The 17,580-nt window shown below is 44.8% G+C and overlaps 2 protein-coding genes across 2 annotated transcripts in view; both read right to left on the reverse strand.

The window, feature by feature from the left end:
- myoz2b (myozenin 2b) overlaps positions 1–3,222 on the reverse strand; it is an 8,648-nt gene extending 5,426 nt beyond the window's left edge. Inside the window, exons 1-2 of the mRNA XM_030788219.1 lie at positions 3,141–3,222; positions 1,099–1,265 (exon numbers count right to left, since the gene is read on the reverse strand). Coding sequence (XP_030644079.1) covers positions 1,099–1,265; positions 3,141–3,222 — 249 coding nt within the window. The remainder of the gene's footprint in view (positions 1–1,098; positions 1,266–3,140) is intronic.
- A 4,534-nt stretch (positions 3,223–7,756) lies between these two features.
- On the reverse strand, positions 7,757–17,020 carry synpo2b (synaptopodin 2b). Its single transcript, XM_030788253.1, has 4 exons — positions 16,548–17,020; positions 16,327–16,411; positions 12,329–14,485; positions 7,757–8,344 (listed from the first exon to the last, which is right to left on the reverse strand). Exons 1-4 carry the CDS (start codon positions 17,018–17,020, stop codon positions 7,757–7,759), a joined length of 3,303 nt encoding a protein of 1,100 aa, XP_030644113.1.
- Between the last annotated feature and the right edge of the window lie 560 nt (positions 17,021–17,580).

Here is a 17,580-nt window from a genome sequence, read left to right on the forward strand (position 1 = left end):
GTGTGAGTAGACTGTGTCTTACATTGAGCAGTGAGGAGACTGTGTGAGTTGACTGTGTGAGTTGACGGTGTGAGGTGACTGTGTGAGTTGACTGTGTGAGATGACTGTGTGAGTTGACTGTGTCTTACATTGAGCAGTGAGGAGACTGTGTGAGTTGACTTTGTGAGTTGACTGTGTGAGGTGACTGTGTGAGGTGACTGTGTGAGTAGACTGTGTCTTACATTGAGCAGTGAGGAGACTGTGTGAGTTGACTGTGTGAGTTGACGGTGTGAGGTGACTGTGTGAGTTGACTGTGTGAGATGACTGTGTGAGTTGACTGTGTCTTACATTGAGCAGTGAGGAGACTGTGTGAGTTGACTTTGTGAGTTGACTGTGTGAGGTGACTGTGTCTGACATTGAGCAGTGAATTGACTGTGTGAGTTGATTGTGTGAGTTGACTGTGTGAGTTTAAGACTGTGTCTTACATTGAGCAGTGAGTTGACTGTGTGAGGTGACTGTGTGAGTTGACTGTGTGAGTTGACTGTGTGAGGAGACTGTGTGAGTTGACTGTGTGAGTTGACTGTGTGAGGAGACTGAGTTGACTGTGTGAGTTGACTGTGTGAGGTGACTGTGTGAGGTGACTGTGTCTGACGTTGAGCAGTGAATTGACTGTGTGAGTTGACTGTGTGAGTTGACTGTGTGAGTTTAAGACTGTGTCTTACATTGAGCAGTGAGTTGACTGTGTGAGTTGACTGTGTGAGGTGACTGTGTGAGTTGACTGTGTGAGTTGACTGTGTGAGGTGACTGTGTGTGTTGACTGTGTGAGTTGCCTCTATGAGGTGACTGTGTGAGTTGACTGTGTGAGTTGGTGTGAGTTGACTGTGTGAGTTGACTGTGTGAGTTGACTGTGTGAGGTGACTGTGTGAGGTGACTGTGTGAGTTGACTGTGTGAGTTGACTGTGTGAGGTGACTGTGTGAGTTGACTGTGTGAGGTGACTGTGTGAGGTGACTGTGTGAGGTGACTGTGTGAGTTTAAGACTGTGTCTTACATTGAGCAGTGAGGTGACTGTGTGAGTTGACTGTGTGAGGTGACTGTGTGAGTTTAAGACTGCGTCTTACATTGAGCAGTGAGTTGGCCTCGTTCTGGATGCTTTCGAAGGTGTATTTCTCCGAGCGTCTCTGTCTCATTTTGAAGAGGCGTGAGCCGCGGTTGGACAGGAGAGACAGCTCCTCCAGCATGATGTCTTTAGGAGTACACAGCTTCTTCCCTAGGTCCATGGTATCACCTGCAACACACACACACACGCACACACACGCACACACACAGAGACACACGCACACACACGCACACACACACACAGACACACACACACACACAGACACACGCACACACACGCACACACACACAGAGACCACAGACACACGCACACAGACACACACACACACACACAACCGCGCGCACACACACACACATTTTATCACTCACAAAGCCTCATCATTACTGTCACAACACTGTCAGGTCAGGCACCTCAGAAACACTGAGAAAAATGAAGACTTTTACTTTAAAAGATTAAAAAATAAAATTAAGCAACAAAGGGGTGTGTGTGCATGTGTGTATGTGTCGGTGTGTGTGTGTGTAGGTGTGTGCAAACAGTTGTACAGTTATACAGGATACAGTTACAGCCCATGACAACATTTCGCAAAGATCACACACCATAGCAGACATGAACAGAGATGATGAAAGATTGACGGAGGATGAAGGATGAATGGACGAATGAAGGATAGATGAAGGTTCACAAAGTGAAAGAAGACAAGTGAATCTCCGTGCTGTTTAGTGGACATGAGGTCAGACCAGAGACGTTCAGTTGGGAACAGGAGTGACAGACAGGCGAACAGGACAGGTGATCAGATGAGCATTTAAGAGTGGATGGAAGGAAACAAAAGGGGAACGGATTTGGGGTATTGTGAGTGACAGGTGTGTGGTCCAATGAAAGAGGGTAACGGGGTGTTGACAGTGGACTGAGGTGATTGGATGACAGGAGTGTTCCGGACGAGAGGTATCAGATTTACATCCTGAGCGAACGCCAAAGCGCTGTGGAGATACAGAATCCCCGTGAGTGTGTTCTGAATGGGCAGTCTGACATTACAGTGAAGTTCCTGAGTATGAACTCAGCTCCTTACAGAACCATCACAAACATACAACAGAGTTTGTGCATACGTGTGTGTGTGTGTGCAGTAAGCCTATGTGTGTGTGTGTGTGTGTGTGTGTGTGTGTATGTGTGTATGTGTGTATATATATGTGTGTGTGTGTGTGTGTGTGTGTGTGTGTGTGTGTGTGTACATGTGTGTGTGGGTGTGTGTGAGTGAGTGAGTGTTATTTCTTATCAGTCCGAGTGAATTGTCACCCTGTGGTCTCAGTAGCTCTGATTGTTTCTGAAGCTGTAATGATCTAGTCAGACATTATCTCACCCCTCCCACCCCCAGCTGTCCCTGACCCTCACTGCTCCTATACACAGTTGTTCACAGCTGCCCCCCCTCGCCCTTGCATGCGGCTCTCCACCCCCCCCCCTTTCTATAGCCCATCCTCAAACAACACTGCTCCACCCTCTCCATCCTCAACCAGCACCAGCCACCTCTCTTTAACCCCCTTCAACATCCAGAATAACCCTGTTCACATGACAATGGCCACAGAATTACCTGCTGTGGCCAGAAAACTAGCCCTGTGTGTGAGTGTGTGTGTGTGTGTGTGTGTGTGTGCATGCTTTTTTGGTGTATGTGTGCATGTGTGTGTGCATATGTGTTCATGCTTGTGTGTGTGTGCATGCGTGTGTGTGTGTGTGTGTGTTCATGCTTGTGTGTGTGTGTGTGTGTGTGTGTGTGTGTGTGCGCATGTGTGTCTGCATGCTTCCTAGTGTATGTGTGTTCATGCATGCACGTGTGTGCGTGTATGTGTGCATGTGTGTCTGCATGCATGTATGTGTGTGTATATGTGTGCGTGTGTGTGTTTGTATGTGTGCATGTGTGTCTGCATGCATGTATGTGTGTGTATATGTGTGCGTGTGTGTGTTTGTGTGTGTGTGTGTGTGTGTGTTTCTGGACCCTCAACAGTCATCGTTGCAGTTTGACAAGGCGTCCCGGTCGGGTCAGGTCGCGGTCAGTACCGTTGACGCCGTGGACTTCTCGGCAGATGGCTGCCGCCTGGAGCTTCCTCTCCCTGGTTGGCAGAGTGCTGTACAGAGACATGCTGGTGATGTGTGTTTTTCTGATGTTTAATATTGTTTTTTTCCCAAAGAGCTGGAACACAAAAGCACGGATGAGGAACGCACACGGAGAATGAGACCTTCTCAACATGCTTAAAAAGAGGTGTGTGTGTTTGGGAATGCACAAGCACGCGCGTGTGTGTGTGTGTGTGTGTGTGTGTGTGTGTGAGTATATGTCTGGTGTGTGCACGTGCATGTATGCACGTGCATATGTGAATGAGTGTGTGTAGCTACAGGCTGCCACACCCCAAACCTCTGAATAATGTTCCTTCGCAAGTGCCTCTTTGCCAAAATGTGTGTGTGTGTGTGTGTGTGTGTTATTGTGCTGGTAGTTAAAAGGGCAAAGGTAACCCTTCCCTTAAAATAATCAGGGTGTTAAAGGGAGTCGTGAATAGCTGAATGCCTTGCACCAGAGAGCATCGTGAATCACTCTGTGTGTAGAGTGACAAACAGCCTTTACTGTTCTTACTCTGCAGAAACAATCTCTGAACCATAAACTCCCTCCCAGCTATCCTCCAACAGCTTTTACCCCCCCCCCCCCCCCAAAAAAACAAAACAAAACCATGTTTATTTGTTTGTATGGTTCTCTGTCACACTGTGGCAGATTTGTCATTACCGGCTGGAGAATTCTGTATTAGATAATATACTAGTCATACGATGCAGAGAAGGTTATTGGCATTCATTGTAATAATGTCACCATCAATCTTTAGCAAGTCACAGAGATCAGGCACCCTGTCCTGTGTGTGCTCACAGGAATTTCTGTCTGTGTCAGGGGTAAAATTTCTTATAGCAGATGCACTGTTCAAATAAACATTGAATTTGATGGTAAAGCTGAACCGTTGGATTTTCTGAATTCGAACTGAGGAGGAACCAAAGAGGCAGGTATCAACTTCAGCGTTCAAGTAATTATTTAAAAATGAATGACAATCATATGAATACTAATGTTTTACAACAGTGTCCCTTTCCACTTCCTCTTTTACAAGACACAAGATTACACTAAAATAATGTTGGTATATGTATTGGAAAAGAGTATTTAACTTCAAAGTGGTTAGTTTAGTGATATTAAAAATAAATAAATAAATAAAAATACAAAAAAACTCCTGCTTCTCACATTCCACCAATCACAAATGATGAGGCATGCCAAAAATCAGAGATGGACATCCAATAAACACACTTATCACATTAAAGTAATCTGAGAGAGCTATAGGACCAGTGTGTGTGTGTGTGTGTGTGTGTGTGTGTGTGTGTGTGTGTTAGTGTGTTTGTGTGTGTTTGTGTGTGTGTGTGTAAAAAAATGAACACACACTCTTCAGCAGTAGCTCCTGTAATCTCAGGATCCTGGGTGCACGGCTGCTTACCGGTGTGAGGAGGGTCCGTCTGAAGTGGAGTTGGTTTCTGTCTGAGGACCAGGTAAGACGTACAGGGGTCACTTTAGGCGGTTCGATCGCTCCACTCTCCTCCACCGAAGCCTAACTGGAAGGAACTGGGGGTAGTGGGGGAGGCAGGGAGGGTCTGTTCACCAGTGGAATGCCAGCTTACATCAATAGACTAATTTTAGTCTTGTCAAACACTCCAAACACTCACAATAGAGTGGGCTGGGGGCAGTGTGTGAGTGAAGCTCTGTGTGTGTGTGTGTGTGTGTGTGTGTGTGTGTGTGTGTGTGTGTGTGTGTGTCTGTATGTGCTTTACACACACATGTATGTGCATATGCATTTCTATGACTGTATCCGCGGATGTGTGTGTATATGTGTATGCAATATGTATGTGCATATGTCTGTGTGTGTGTGTCTGTGTGTCTCTGTGAGTGTGTGTATGTGTGTAAGGGGGGGGGTGAGAATGTGTTTGTGTGTGAGAGTGTGTGAGTGTCTGTGAGTGTAAGCCTGTGTGTGTGTGTGTGTGTGTGTGTGTGTGTGTGCAGTGCAGGCCACCCTGTGCTGAAGAGTGTGTGTCTTCTCGGCTGTGTGCTGCTGCCCACTGATAGTCTCTGAGGTCACGCTGTGGGCCTGTGCTTCACTCTCTCTCTCATCCCTAAAGCCCACAGTCATCTGCAGCCCCTCCCCCCCCTGCCTGACAGACACGTCCCTCATACTCACTTTATTACACAGGCAGAAACACAGCACACAATGTAGCACAATGCAAAGCCTGCCCCTAAACATGCAGGGTCTTCCATAATACATGTATGTGGTTCTATTGCCTTCCAAAGTAAAACACCAAAATTAAAAGGATTGATTAAAACACGTCAGTTTGTAATTAGCATTTCGAGTAAGCTTATAAAATCAGAAATTCTTATTGCAGAATTATTCTTATGGGTCTATCTATCTATCTATCTATCTATCTATCTATCTATCTATCTATCTATCTATCTATCTATCTATCTGTCTGCCTGTCTGTCTCTCTGTCTGTCTGTTTATCTGTCTGTCTCTTTATCTGTCTCTCTGTCTGTCTGTCATTGGTTAGCTCTGTTCAGCTCTCAGAGCGGCTGCCCAAACCCGCTGCTGTGGCAACAGAATAAACACAAACTCATCGTTCTATTTATGCTGTGAAGTATTTTTATGTTCTCTCTCAATGCACTTTGTTCAAATCAAACCCCTCCTCTCCTCATGTGTTAGACTCTCTATACACATACACACACTAATCTCCTTCATTGTCACACAGAGTAAGTTGTCTCACTCTGATCCTCAATTAAACATTAAACGGAGCCACTGTGTGGCTGTGTGATTGTAGCAATGAAACGGTGTCATTGTCAGCCCCCTCCACCCACCATCAACGACATCATCACTCTGTAAATGCAAACGCTGGATGATTATGTAAGCATCGCCGCGGTAACTGAGGCCAGTGTGATTTGGCACACTCTTGAGGATGCCACTCAGAGCATCCAGGGTTCAGAGTGTTACTTTCTTTTACAGAGAGCCTGTTATGTGTCCCACCAGTCAAGCAGGGATTTAATGTCCATAAAATCAGGGACTGTGGTGTGGATGGGATTTTATAACAGGTAAATGCCAGCAAATGAAACACTCACTCTCGCCATCTAAAGGATGCAGAGAACAACTACATTCCAACAAAACGGAATTCTACACTTATTTGGAGCGGACAACAACTTCTGCCCTCATTACAGTACACCTTTTGGGAGACACATTATAGGATCAGATTAACTTGTACCTATTATTTTTGCTAATATGTGTATATATATATATATATATATATATATATATATATATATATACACACACACACACACACACACACACACACACACACACATATATATACATACATATATATATATATATATATATATATATATATATATATATATATATTTTTTTTTTATCTGAACCAGCTGAAATATAAAATGGTAAAAATGCATTTTAATATTTCAATCTCAAAGAAAAGAGTCTTCAGACGATGTGTGAAACATATTTAAGTTTAATGACAAAATTGTAATGAGGAAGGAGATAAAGCAACATTTTAAGTGTCTTTTTCCCCCCAAAATATCCAGTGAGTACTTTATCTTGCAAAAAATTCTCCAACATTTTGTGCTCTAACCACATGCTTTCACAACTCTGTCGATGTTTAAGTGCAAAAAACAGAAACAGTGACTCCAACCTGTGCTCATATTTACTGCATTGATTGTAAAATTCCATAGAGCTACTTATTTAACATTACAAAAGCAACAATAAAACAATCCATGCCAGCTGCACCCCACCCACCAAAACTCCAACATCCCCAAACATAATATTATTAAATAAGGGGGAAAAACTATATTTACGTTGCTCAGCAGAAACCTTACACTGTCTCAATCCTAAAAATCGGTCTGTTTTTAAGATCATTTGAGTAATCACAGGAGCACCACACACATAAAACTGTATTTTATGATCCAAACAAGAATTAGCACTGAACCCCATCCTTAAACACTGAAGTCACATTTATGGAGTTCCAGCACATTATGGAGTTCCCCAAGGGTCTACTTTTGGGCCATTTTCAAAAATATTTGAACTGAACATTTCAGACAAATTTAATCCATATTTGTTCATCAAAGCACACTGAACTGTGACTACATCACCATACCACTTCAAACAATGACAGTTATGACATAAAATGTCGTACTATTACATTCCTCAACATTCCAGCCCACAAAACATAAATTGTCCCTTGTCAAATATCAAACCATTACTCCTCAGTCTTACTAAACATTCACTTTCTTTCCAAACTAGTTTTATAAAACAGTAAACAAGCAAAATCAGTCCAGAAGCACTGTATACATTTCCAAGCATCTTCTCATTTAGCAACAGAAACTCCTTGATTACATTCTTATATCCAAACACTATCAGTGGACGTCCCTAAAGCAACACTGAGAAGAGTGAATAATGACTTACTCTTGTGAATAATGTGTAAATACCGGTGATTAACACTTGTGCTGATAACGTAAATCTTTCCTATAGTTGAAATAAGGATCAGAAGGATTTAGATGCATTTAAAACATCGACATTCACATAATCAACGTGTTAAGAGGCTAATCACATCCAGCTCTCCTTGGGTGACGCCGTGCTTGGTGAGTGAAGAGAGATACCTCTTGGGAGGGAGCGTGTCCCAGAGATCTTGTCGTTGGACCACAGGGGCTGGGCCGGTTTGAAGGGGGGCCCATAGACAGGCTGCTGATCGGAAGTTGGCACTGGTGAGGATGGTATGGTTTTGGAGGGGGACTTAATCGCTGGGACCGGAGTGGGTTCGGCAGCGGGCGTGAAGGCCAGGGTGGGGACTGTGGCCTGGGGGGAGACAATGGGCTCAAACGACACCCTGCGCTTCCATCCTTCCGTGGGAGGCTCCGGCAGGGACTTCCGATGAGCGGCTGGCCTGACGTGGGGGGCGGTGGGCGGTGGAATGTTCTGGAAGGCGAACGCTTCATCCACCAGCCCCAGGGGACTCCGAGCCGCTGCTTCCCATGGACTGGGAGATTTGTTGGGCTGGTCGAGCCAGGAACCCTGCCGCTCGTATGGGCCTTGGGGTGGGTTGTAGCCAGAAGAGGACATGGAGGGCAGCAGGGCTGGGGAAGACATGGAGGACAGTCTCCTGGGCAAGGACAGAGAGCGACTTCTGCCAAACACCTGCAAGGACAAAATCATCGGTTGTTGGTTTGCACTTTGCGTTTTCTCTGCAGGAAATTGAAGTAGATCTATTTTTTCTAATCTCTCTATAACTATTCATTTGGAAATAACCTTGTACTAGTCTAAGTCAACTCCAGGCTGTGAGCAGTAATCCTACTTCACCAAAACTCAAAAAGCTAAGATTACAATTATAATTAGATAAAGCAGCTACTTAGTTTAAGAAGGCTATCAAGAAAATATGAATAAATAAATCTGTGATGACCAAATGTCTTCACAGTATTTCAGCAACATATTACATCATCTAACCTAAGAGAAAATGTAGAAATAGACCAAAGCAAAGAAATCATACCTTTGTGAAACTAAGAGTATCCCTGAGTGAGTCACGTCCATGTTACTGGCTAAACAGATATCCCCAATATGGCACTGAAATGGCCATTGACTGGGCACACACTGCCACCAGCTGGTGTGTCTCCAAAACTGGCCTCCTAAACCAGACTTCTGGTTCTCAGTACATAGTAATGATCGCATAAAATGTTTGGTAACAGGGCAGAAGTCCACTCTTTTGGATAAGGAGTGTTTGGATTCTTTACAAGGGGGTGCAGGGAATGTTTATGAAATTTTAAAGATGTTAGAATAAGTCACCTGGCTTAAAACAGATGAAGTGCTAATCATTAAAAAATATAGAGACTCACATAGTCAATGATAAATGTTAACTTATTTTTCATTTATTTTAAGATCTCCCAAAACTAACTTTGAACAGTGTATCATGTAATCGGCCCAGTTTGTTATCATAGTTTGCATATGCTGTATCTAGCAGGATAAAAGTCTCTCTCTCTCTCTCTCTCTCTCTCTCTCTCTCTCTCTATTAAGGAAACAGTTTAAGTATACAACCCCGACATAGGCAACTATCCCTGTAATATCTCTCTCTCTGTCTCTCTATTAAGGAAACAGTTTAAGTATACAACCCTGACACTGGAGACTATTCCTGTAATCTCTCTCTCTCTCTCTCTCTCTCTCTCTTTCTTTCTCTCTATCTGTCTCTCTATTAAGGAAATGGTTTCAGTATACAACCCCAACATAGCGGACTATTCCCGTAATCTCTCTCTCGCTCTCTCTCCCTCTCTTTGCGTGAAAAAGATCTCATGCTTCACAAATCTACACCTCTTCAAATTAGTGCTACTGATGGTATGATGCAACCCCAGAGAGAGGGGGGGGAAAGTTCCCGCAAGTTGCGCGATCACTCTCCAAACATAGCCTGCAGCCCCCCGATGAGCTCCTTCCTCCAGAAATATTGCCTCAGTCATTTCCTCACCAGGGGGCGGGTTTTAGCACTTACCTCGGTGCAAAGGCACTCCTGACGGGCTGACAGGTGAAGAACCTATCAGGTTGCTAAGCAGAGGTAGTGTTTTAATGGGACCAGCGTGCTGCAAAGAAATGGCCTGTGTGTTGCTATAATTAGAGTCTGGTGATCTGTTGTTGCAGTGTTAAATAGAGTACGGTGGGTGAACCCAAAGAGGGGGGCTGAAGCTAAGCCACACAACAACGCCGGACTTATCACAGGTTTCATTGGCTGCATATGGACTGCTCTTAAGATGACTAGAGAGGCATTAACCAAACTAAAGCAATATCTTAATACATGCTGCAAAAAAAAAACAACCTGTTTTTATGACATTTGTATTAACCTTACGCAGGAATTTATAACAAACTACACAGGCTGCATTTTTAGGGTTTGCTTCCCAACAGTCCTCTCAGGATTACTGAGAAATTATAAACAAACAGTGAATAAAAAAAAAAAACAAACAACAAAAACAGAACAGTGAATGCACGTCCTCACTATCTGAACCACTCATTTAAACTGACTGTATTCTGTAATGCATTTGACATGGAGTAAATCTATTCTGAAGCTGCAGAGGTGAGTTTTACTGTGCTGTGTGGTGCACAGAAATCACATATGTTATCATATGATGGATATTTCTGGCTGAAACAAACAAAAAAACAAACAAACAAAAAAACATTAAGTAACAAATGGTCAATTGCACAGTGAGGAAAGTGACAGACGTGTTTGAGAAGGGGGGAAAAAAGAGGCTGAGTCAGGTGGAAAGAGAGGAAGATATTTAATAGCAGAGGAAAGATCCAGAAAGTGCAGTATGTGACAGAGATACATGAAGTGAGACAGAGGGTGACAGCAGGTCAGGCTAACACCATTACTGGGTCAGATTTACCAAAGCGCTAAACACTCACCATTAACACTCATCAAACCAACAACATCATCAGTGATTGGTGCATGACTAATACATTTGCCAATCACATGCTGCGTTACTGGTCTCAAGTGGTTTACTAAACTTCAGTATATTTTAACAGCTTTAGTGAACCGGGCCCTTTGTACATTAGAGTCGAGAGTGTACTGTCTTATCACCTCATTTACCCCTCATTAAAATAATTCTGTCCACCACACTGGGAAATTCGACACAAGACAAATTTGTCATCTATTTTAAGGTCCTTCATAAAGAATAGTTGAGAGTGAAAGGTATGTTTTATCACCTTACCATCAGTGTATGGTTAGGAATGAGGCTGAGGGAACTACAATATGTCTAAATCCAAATGGAGATATGTCCTTAGAAACTGTGGCTACGAAAAAAAAAAAATCTTCCGCTTTAAAAAGCAAACACGCCATCTCGGTCCATATTTAGCCTGTTAAACATGGTCGACATAGATCACTGCTGCATTCTTTTGATTCCTTGACTCACCAAAAGCACCCTCAACATGCTGTTTGTGTTCCAGTTATTCCATATCATTCAAATAACCTTTCGAAAAAAAAAAAAATCAGGGTATCACCCTCTTCGTAGTAAACAACAACCATAAGACACGCTTTAGAGTTGTTCAGAACTGTAAACAACTGTTTACAATTTGTTTTCCTGAAAGTCCTTAGAAACATCTCTGTTATAATTGGTGTCAAACGTTCACAACCATAGTAAATGTGCTGGTTGACAAAAGAAAACAACAACAACAAAAAAACTCTTAAAACTCCTTACGTTCTGTGTTTCCTGTGTTTCCCATCGACAAACAATGACTTTAGGTTCCTCTTCCTTAGCTTTCCCATCAGCACATTGTCTTTAGTCATTATGGAGGACAAAGACTAAAAAAATCAACACTCTAATTCTGTAAACACAGAATAACCAGTTGCTCTATGACTTTCTAGTCAACATACAAAAAAGCCGTTGTCCTCTTTGAGGACAACACAACTGTAGCCAAGTCTATTGGTGCAGGTATGAAACATATACAGTAAAAATATTACCACTGCAACTTCTCTCGAATCTTCAAAACAATGTCAAAAACAAACTAAGATACTTTCTTTAGGTTTTTTTTGTATCACTTTTGATTTTACCTTTTGAGCTGGTGTATATTAACTGGTAACTAATCATTCAGACAGCACCTAATTGAGGCCTGGAAACATTTACTACATAAACTGGTATGTATATAGGCCACCTTATACACCAGCCCTCCAGGAGTGACTTAACATAACTCTGTTTTGGGCTGTTGAAATACACTGAATTATGCTTTTAAAAATACCTTTAAAAAAATTACTCATTTTAATGATGAATTCTAATGAAGTGCATTTGTGACATTTTAAGTTCTAATTAAGTTAATTCCAGGTAGTTTATCGATTTATCAAATCCTATTAACTTCATGTTGCATCACGACTGGTTTCCACCGTTTGCCGGAATCTGCCGGCTTTTTGGCCGAGAACTTGGGCCTCGGAGCCATGGGCAAAGCGCATCTAGAAATTAAATCAGCGTTTAAAGGGAAAGAGGCTGGCGTAAGCTGGCGTGGGGTACAAGTGGATGGAGGGTACGGGCTGGGGGTGGCTTTGCTGTCACTGTAAAGCACAGCCAGTGGAGCGGAAAGTTTGGGACCCGGATGCTGCGGAGTAAGGGCGAGCTCGGCTGCAGTCGGCTGGCGGGAAAAGGGGTACGATATACTCACCGGTCCGGATGGCTTAGCAGGAGAAGCCAGGTTTGGTTGGGCAGTCCCGGATGAAGGGATGGGGGATGGGGCGAATGTAGGAGAGGGATCACCGGCAGGGGAATGGGTTTTTATATGAGCAGGGGCGTGACCAGGACCACGCTTTGGTTCTGCTGGAGGGACGGGGGAGCTGGGGCTTTTGATCTCTGGGATGGAGTTATACGTAAAGAGGGAAGCATCCAGTTGGTAGGGTTGGTGTTTCATGACATCCAGGACGTTGAGATGTTTGGGGGCAGGTTTGGGTTTCTCCTTGTTGGCTTTGGACAACAACTTGGGGCTAGTTGCAGGGGGTTGTTTAAGTGCAGCTGGGGGGTAGAAAGGGGACAGAATGGGGTTGTAGGAAGCTGGAGGTGGAGCTCGGATGTTGGACGAGTATTTCCACGTGCTTGGCATCGAATGAGTGGGGGATGGGGATCTGGCCCTATTGGCCTGCACAGTTTCAGCATCCACCACAAACTTCTCCATACGGGACTGTCTCCGTGCAAACAGCTCTGCGCCTCTCCCCTTGAAGTTTGGCCCATCGGAGGGTTGGCACGCACCTGCATCAGAGGCATACCCCTTTGGAGAAGCAGTTGGAGCTTTGGATGCGTGGAAGTATGAGGTGCCACGTTGGGGTGGGCAGGAGGTCACAGAGTTGCGATCATATTGGGTTTTAGTCCATGGGACTTTTGAGTGAGTGGGAGCTACCTGGGGTGCACTACGGGTCTGGATACTCACTGGGTTCGGCTGTGGTTCTGGGCTCCAGATAGGCTGATATGGTGTTGGCTGGTTGGAGGTGGGTGCCCAGCTAGCCACAGGTTGCTGGTGTTGTGCCGGGGTGGGAGATGGTGTCCAGGGCTTGGATACGGGTTGAGGTGGAGCCCAGTTCTGCTGCGGTGCTGAGTAGTCCTGAGCTGGAGATGGAGCAGGAGCTGCATCTGATGCGGGAATCGGACTCCGAGGGGCACGTGCATGACCTTCTGCGGACCACGGTGGACAGGCAGGGTTGATTGCTGGTTTAGGAGCAACAGGAGGAGGGTGCTTGTGCCTGATGGTTGGAGCTTGCATAAAATTACAAGCTTCAGCCCCAAGACTCAGGTAATCCTCTTCTGCACCACTCTCAACAAAAGACTTTCTTTGCTGGGTGTTCCCCTTGTGTAGTTCTTTAGAGTCAGTCGGAGCCTTGTTTCCTCCTCTCCTTTTGGAATCTGGCATGACCCCAGTTTTGATGGCAGGGACTGCAATACGCTCATCACGAGAGGCAATGATGTCTCCCGTGGGAGACCAGACCTGAGGGGTTGTGTTCACAGGAACGGGAACTTTGAAGATATTTTCGGGTTTCTTTGGTGGCGGGCTGGTTACACCCCTGATGGGAGAATAGGGGGCTGGTGCTCGATTCAGGCCGCTTAGAAACGGCTTGGCTGTTCGGTTAGGCACAAGACCTTTGGATTGGAGGGCGTCGACATCATTCAGTCCATTGGCTGGTTGCGGAAACGTTTGTTGTTGGTATTGCTGCTGATTGTGATGCTGTTGATGGTGATGCTCCTCCTGGAGCTGCGTTTGTTGCTTGACATGGACGTCCACGTAGGCCTGATCTGGAACGCTCGGCTCAGGTGTAAACGATTTCATGCGCTGAACCGGTCTGGATTCTTCGAACGCTTCCACCGGTAAGCCCTTGCTCCTCATCTCCTCATGCTGTGCAGCGATCTCGTCGGTCCTTTGACGCCGCTGGGCAAACATCAACACCCCTTTGCCTTTGGTTTCTGGAAGATGCTCCATCTCTTCACAGTTACCCGCTCTCTCTACGCCGGCTTGTCTACAGTGCCAGTCCAAACTGTTCAAGTTCAAAGCAAATCCTTGGCCGTGAGCATTAAAAGAGAACTCGTCCTCAAACTCAGAGTCACTGCTTGCTGAAAGAGGAAATCTGATGCCTTTGTACGTGTATTTGTCTTCCTCGTTGGCAAGCTCAGTTTCTCCCGTCCCGTAGCTCACAAGTGTATACTTTTTGACCCTTTGCCGGCGCTTCTTGAACATCAACACCCCTCTGCTTCTGGGGTTTGGTGCAGCAGTCAAGAGCAGAGCGATGCGTTTACATTTAGACTTGGCTTCCTTCTGTTGTTTCTCTGACAGGCTCTCCCTCTGTCTCTGCCCTGAGCGAGAGAGAGAAAGAGAGGGAGAGAGAGAAAGAGAAAATGAGAGAGAGAGAGAGAGAGAGAGAGGGAAAGAGAGAGAGAAAGAGAGGGAGGGGGAGAGAGAGAGAGAGAAAGAGAGAGATAAAGAGAGAGAGAGGGAGTGGGTGGGTGGGATTTGGAAAGGAGACAGACAAGGATCTTAGGTTCTTTTCAGTTCACTTACCAACGTTTCTGCTGAAATGTAGTGCTAAGCCTCAGATCAGCAGCAGCTCACACTCAAGACAAGCACAAGATAAATTTAATATCTTAATATGTTTCGTGAAAACTCATTAGTGCTTTGTGTTTAGGAGAGGCTTATGGTGATGATTCAGTTATCACATCTTGAAACAACACAGTTTTGTCATTACACTGATGACACAGAATAGGCAAGAGCTGATTCTGACCATTTTGGTCTTTTTCTGTCATAATACTGTCACCTCTGTTGTCTTTTTAGCTTCTGACACACAGTAACAAAATACAGATTATCCTACTCAGGTGACAGATACTGAGTTACAGCAGTATGAATAAAAGAACCACAGTAAGTGTATGGTTCTTGGTTATGTGAAACACTGTCATTTGTCAGTCTGATGTTATGTGTCCAATGTGTCATCAGATAAAATGCTAAACTAAAACAAACAAAAAATAAACAGTGGACTAAATAAATGAACAAAATTCAAGTAAATATGGCCAAAAACAAACATGCATTAACGTTAGCATCATGTCATGTGATATAATATTGCGCAACACTATTTTATATTGCTGCACATGAACAAGAATATGTGAACAGCAGGCTAGATTATAATAACACCATCAATATCCAACAATACACGACTCAGTGTCCCCTGAATTATAAAATCTCTGGTTCCCGCCTCAGGATATTCAGGCAAATCTGTGAAATGTGGGATAGTCGGAAAACATAACTCCGGAAAAATAAAATACGACACGCCCTCAGCGCATCGACGTTCATCAGTGAATTAGTCAAGTGGGTAAATCGGACGATTCAAACAGAGGATCAGCCCAGAGCAAAGTCCCAATGCCCAACGTCCTGACCTGTTGTAACTTAACGTCAGTCAAAAAAGCACCTGCGTTTATGGCAGCGCCTTTTTTTAGGAGCACAAACATTACAAGAGGCCATAAAATCTCTGGCAAAGTGGGGTTTGCAGGGGAGGCTAACCTCAAACAGCAGGGGAACCTGAGGAGGCGTTCGCTCCCCTGCGCTGTCACGGCTGGTGGCCCAGATGGATCAGGTAACAGGACGGTGGGAACACATGGACCTGTCCGTCAAACTCTGCCGTGCACGCTGCTGTTTGGGCAGATACTGATTTTAGTTCGACCTGCATCACCCAGCGCTGAGGCCAAAAGCCGACTCAGAGCCCGAATGCAGCATGACTGTCTCTCACACTCATGCCCAGAATGACAGTGCCCAAGCCTGATAAAGCCACAGGTCCAATATGACACAATGTGCAAGGAAACACAGCCGACTACTTTAGAAACAGCGAGCAGCATACATTTCTGCAGCTGTTATTGGTTAAACAAAACAAGAGAGATATTTCTAAAATTTGCATTATAAACAACAACCGAACCCGGATTAAGTCACAGAAATGCAACTGAAATCCTGACACACCTGTACTGTTCACACAGCAGTTTTTAATATGAAGTGAATTCTGTAGGTTTTGGACATCGTTATTGAGAGAGAAAGCGAGAAAGAGAGAAAGAGAAAGAGAGAGAAAGAGAAAGAGAGAGAAAGAGAGAAAGAAAAAGAGGGAGAAAGAGAGAGAGAGAGAGAGAGGGTAAGACAGAGAGACTTACGTCGGAGTCTTGCCCTGCAGACGCTGGCTCTGGCGAGTTCTCTCTGAGAGGCAGTTCCCCACTCCTCTGCCGGCTCAGCACCGGGCTCTAGAATTCCACAGGAGACGCACGCAGGAGGCGCCTGCACTCCTCTACCCACTCCCCTTCTCTCCTCTCCTCCTCCTCCCTCCTCCTCCTCCTCCTCCTCCTCCTCTTCATTTTCTTGTTCTGAGTCTGCAGACCTCCACCTAGGGTACTCCTTCCTGGGTGGTGGAGGAGCCGGTGCCAATCCGGGGGAGGAGGAGGAGGAGGAGGAGGAGGAGGGATACTCAAAGAGGTCATGACCCGTTTGACCTGGCTGAGGGTCATGGTCAGAAAGAGGACTTGCAGGGGTGGAGGAGTCGGTGCTGGAAGCAGGGGGCAGGCTGCAGATTGGGGTCAGCGTGAGGGGGTTTGAGGTAAAGTCTGCGTGATCACGTTTTTCCCCAAGAGGAATGGAGGCGCAAACCAAAGAATTGACCTCAGCGGTGGTTCTGGAGTTAACACGGTCTTGGTTCCGGTCCAGCTGGTGGGTGGTGTGTTTCTGGGGGTTCGTATCACTCCCTGACTCTCCATCATAAGATTCCTCCTGAGTGGAGCGGAGGTCTTCATGGCTGTCAGAACTAGAGCAGGTCTCTGGTTCAGGACCTGACTGAACCTCCACAGCTGGTTCCATTTACACAAGTTTATCATTCACGTTCGCACACACACACACACACACATACATGCACACACACACTGAGGAAATAAACACAGAAATTTTATTCAAGTGTTATAAAGCTGATTTTTTTTTTTTTATAATTTAGCCCGGTTCAACCAGAAAAAAAAATGTAACAACCTCTGTTTTCAACATCTGAAATATTCATAAAAATGATACTCAACAGCAGTTAATGCCAAAAATATTTGTCTTTGGGAAAACAGAACATGTCCTTTTCTGACCTTACAGCAGTCTGTGTTTGTGTCCTCTGCTTGTACAGTTGTTTGTGTGTTTATTTGTGTATTCAAACAGTTGTCATAACCATTCATTACATTTAGACAAAGTCAGCTCCATTTGTTCTGCTTGAGTACGGACCTCATGAATGCAGAGGCAGTGAGGTAAAAAACCTTGCACTGTCTTTTATTTGCAAAAGTGATACACTCACAGCTCGGCAGCTGAATAATCACACATGATCTGTAAAGGAGGATGAGGTATTGTGCAGTGTGGTAGGTGTCTGAATAATCACACATGATCTGTAA

The sequence above is a fragment of the Chanos chanos genome, chromosome 11 (genome assembly GCF_902362185.1).
Source record: "Chanos chanos chromosome 11, fChaCha1.1, whole genome shotgun sequence".
NCBI lineage: Eukaryota > Metazoa > Chordata > Actinopteri > Gonorynchiformes > Chanidae > Chanos > Chanos chanos.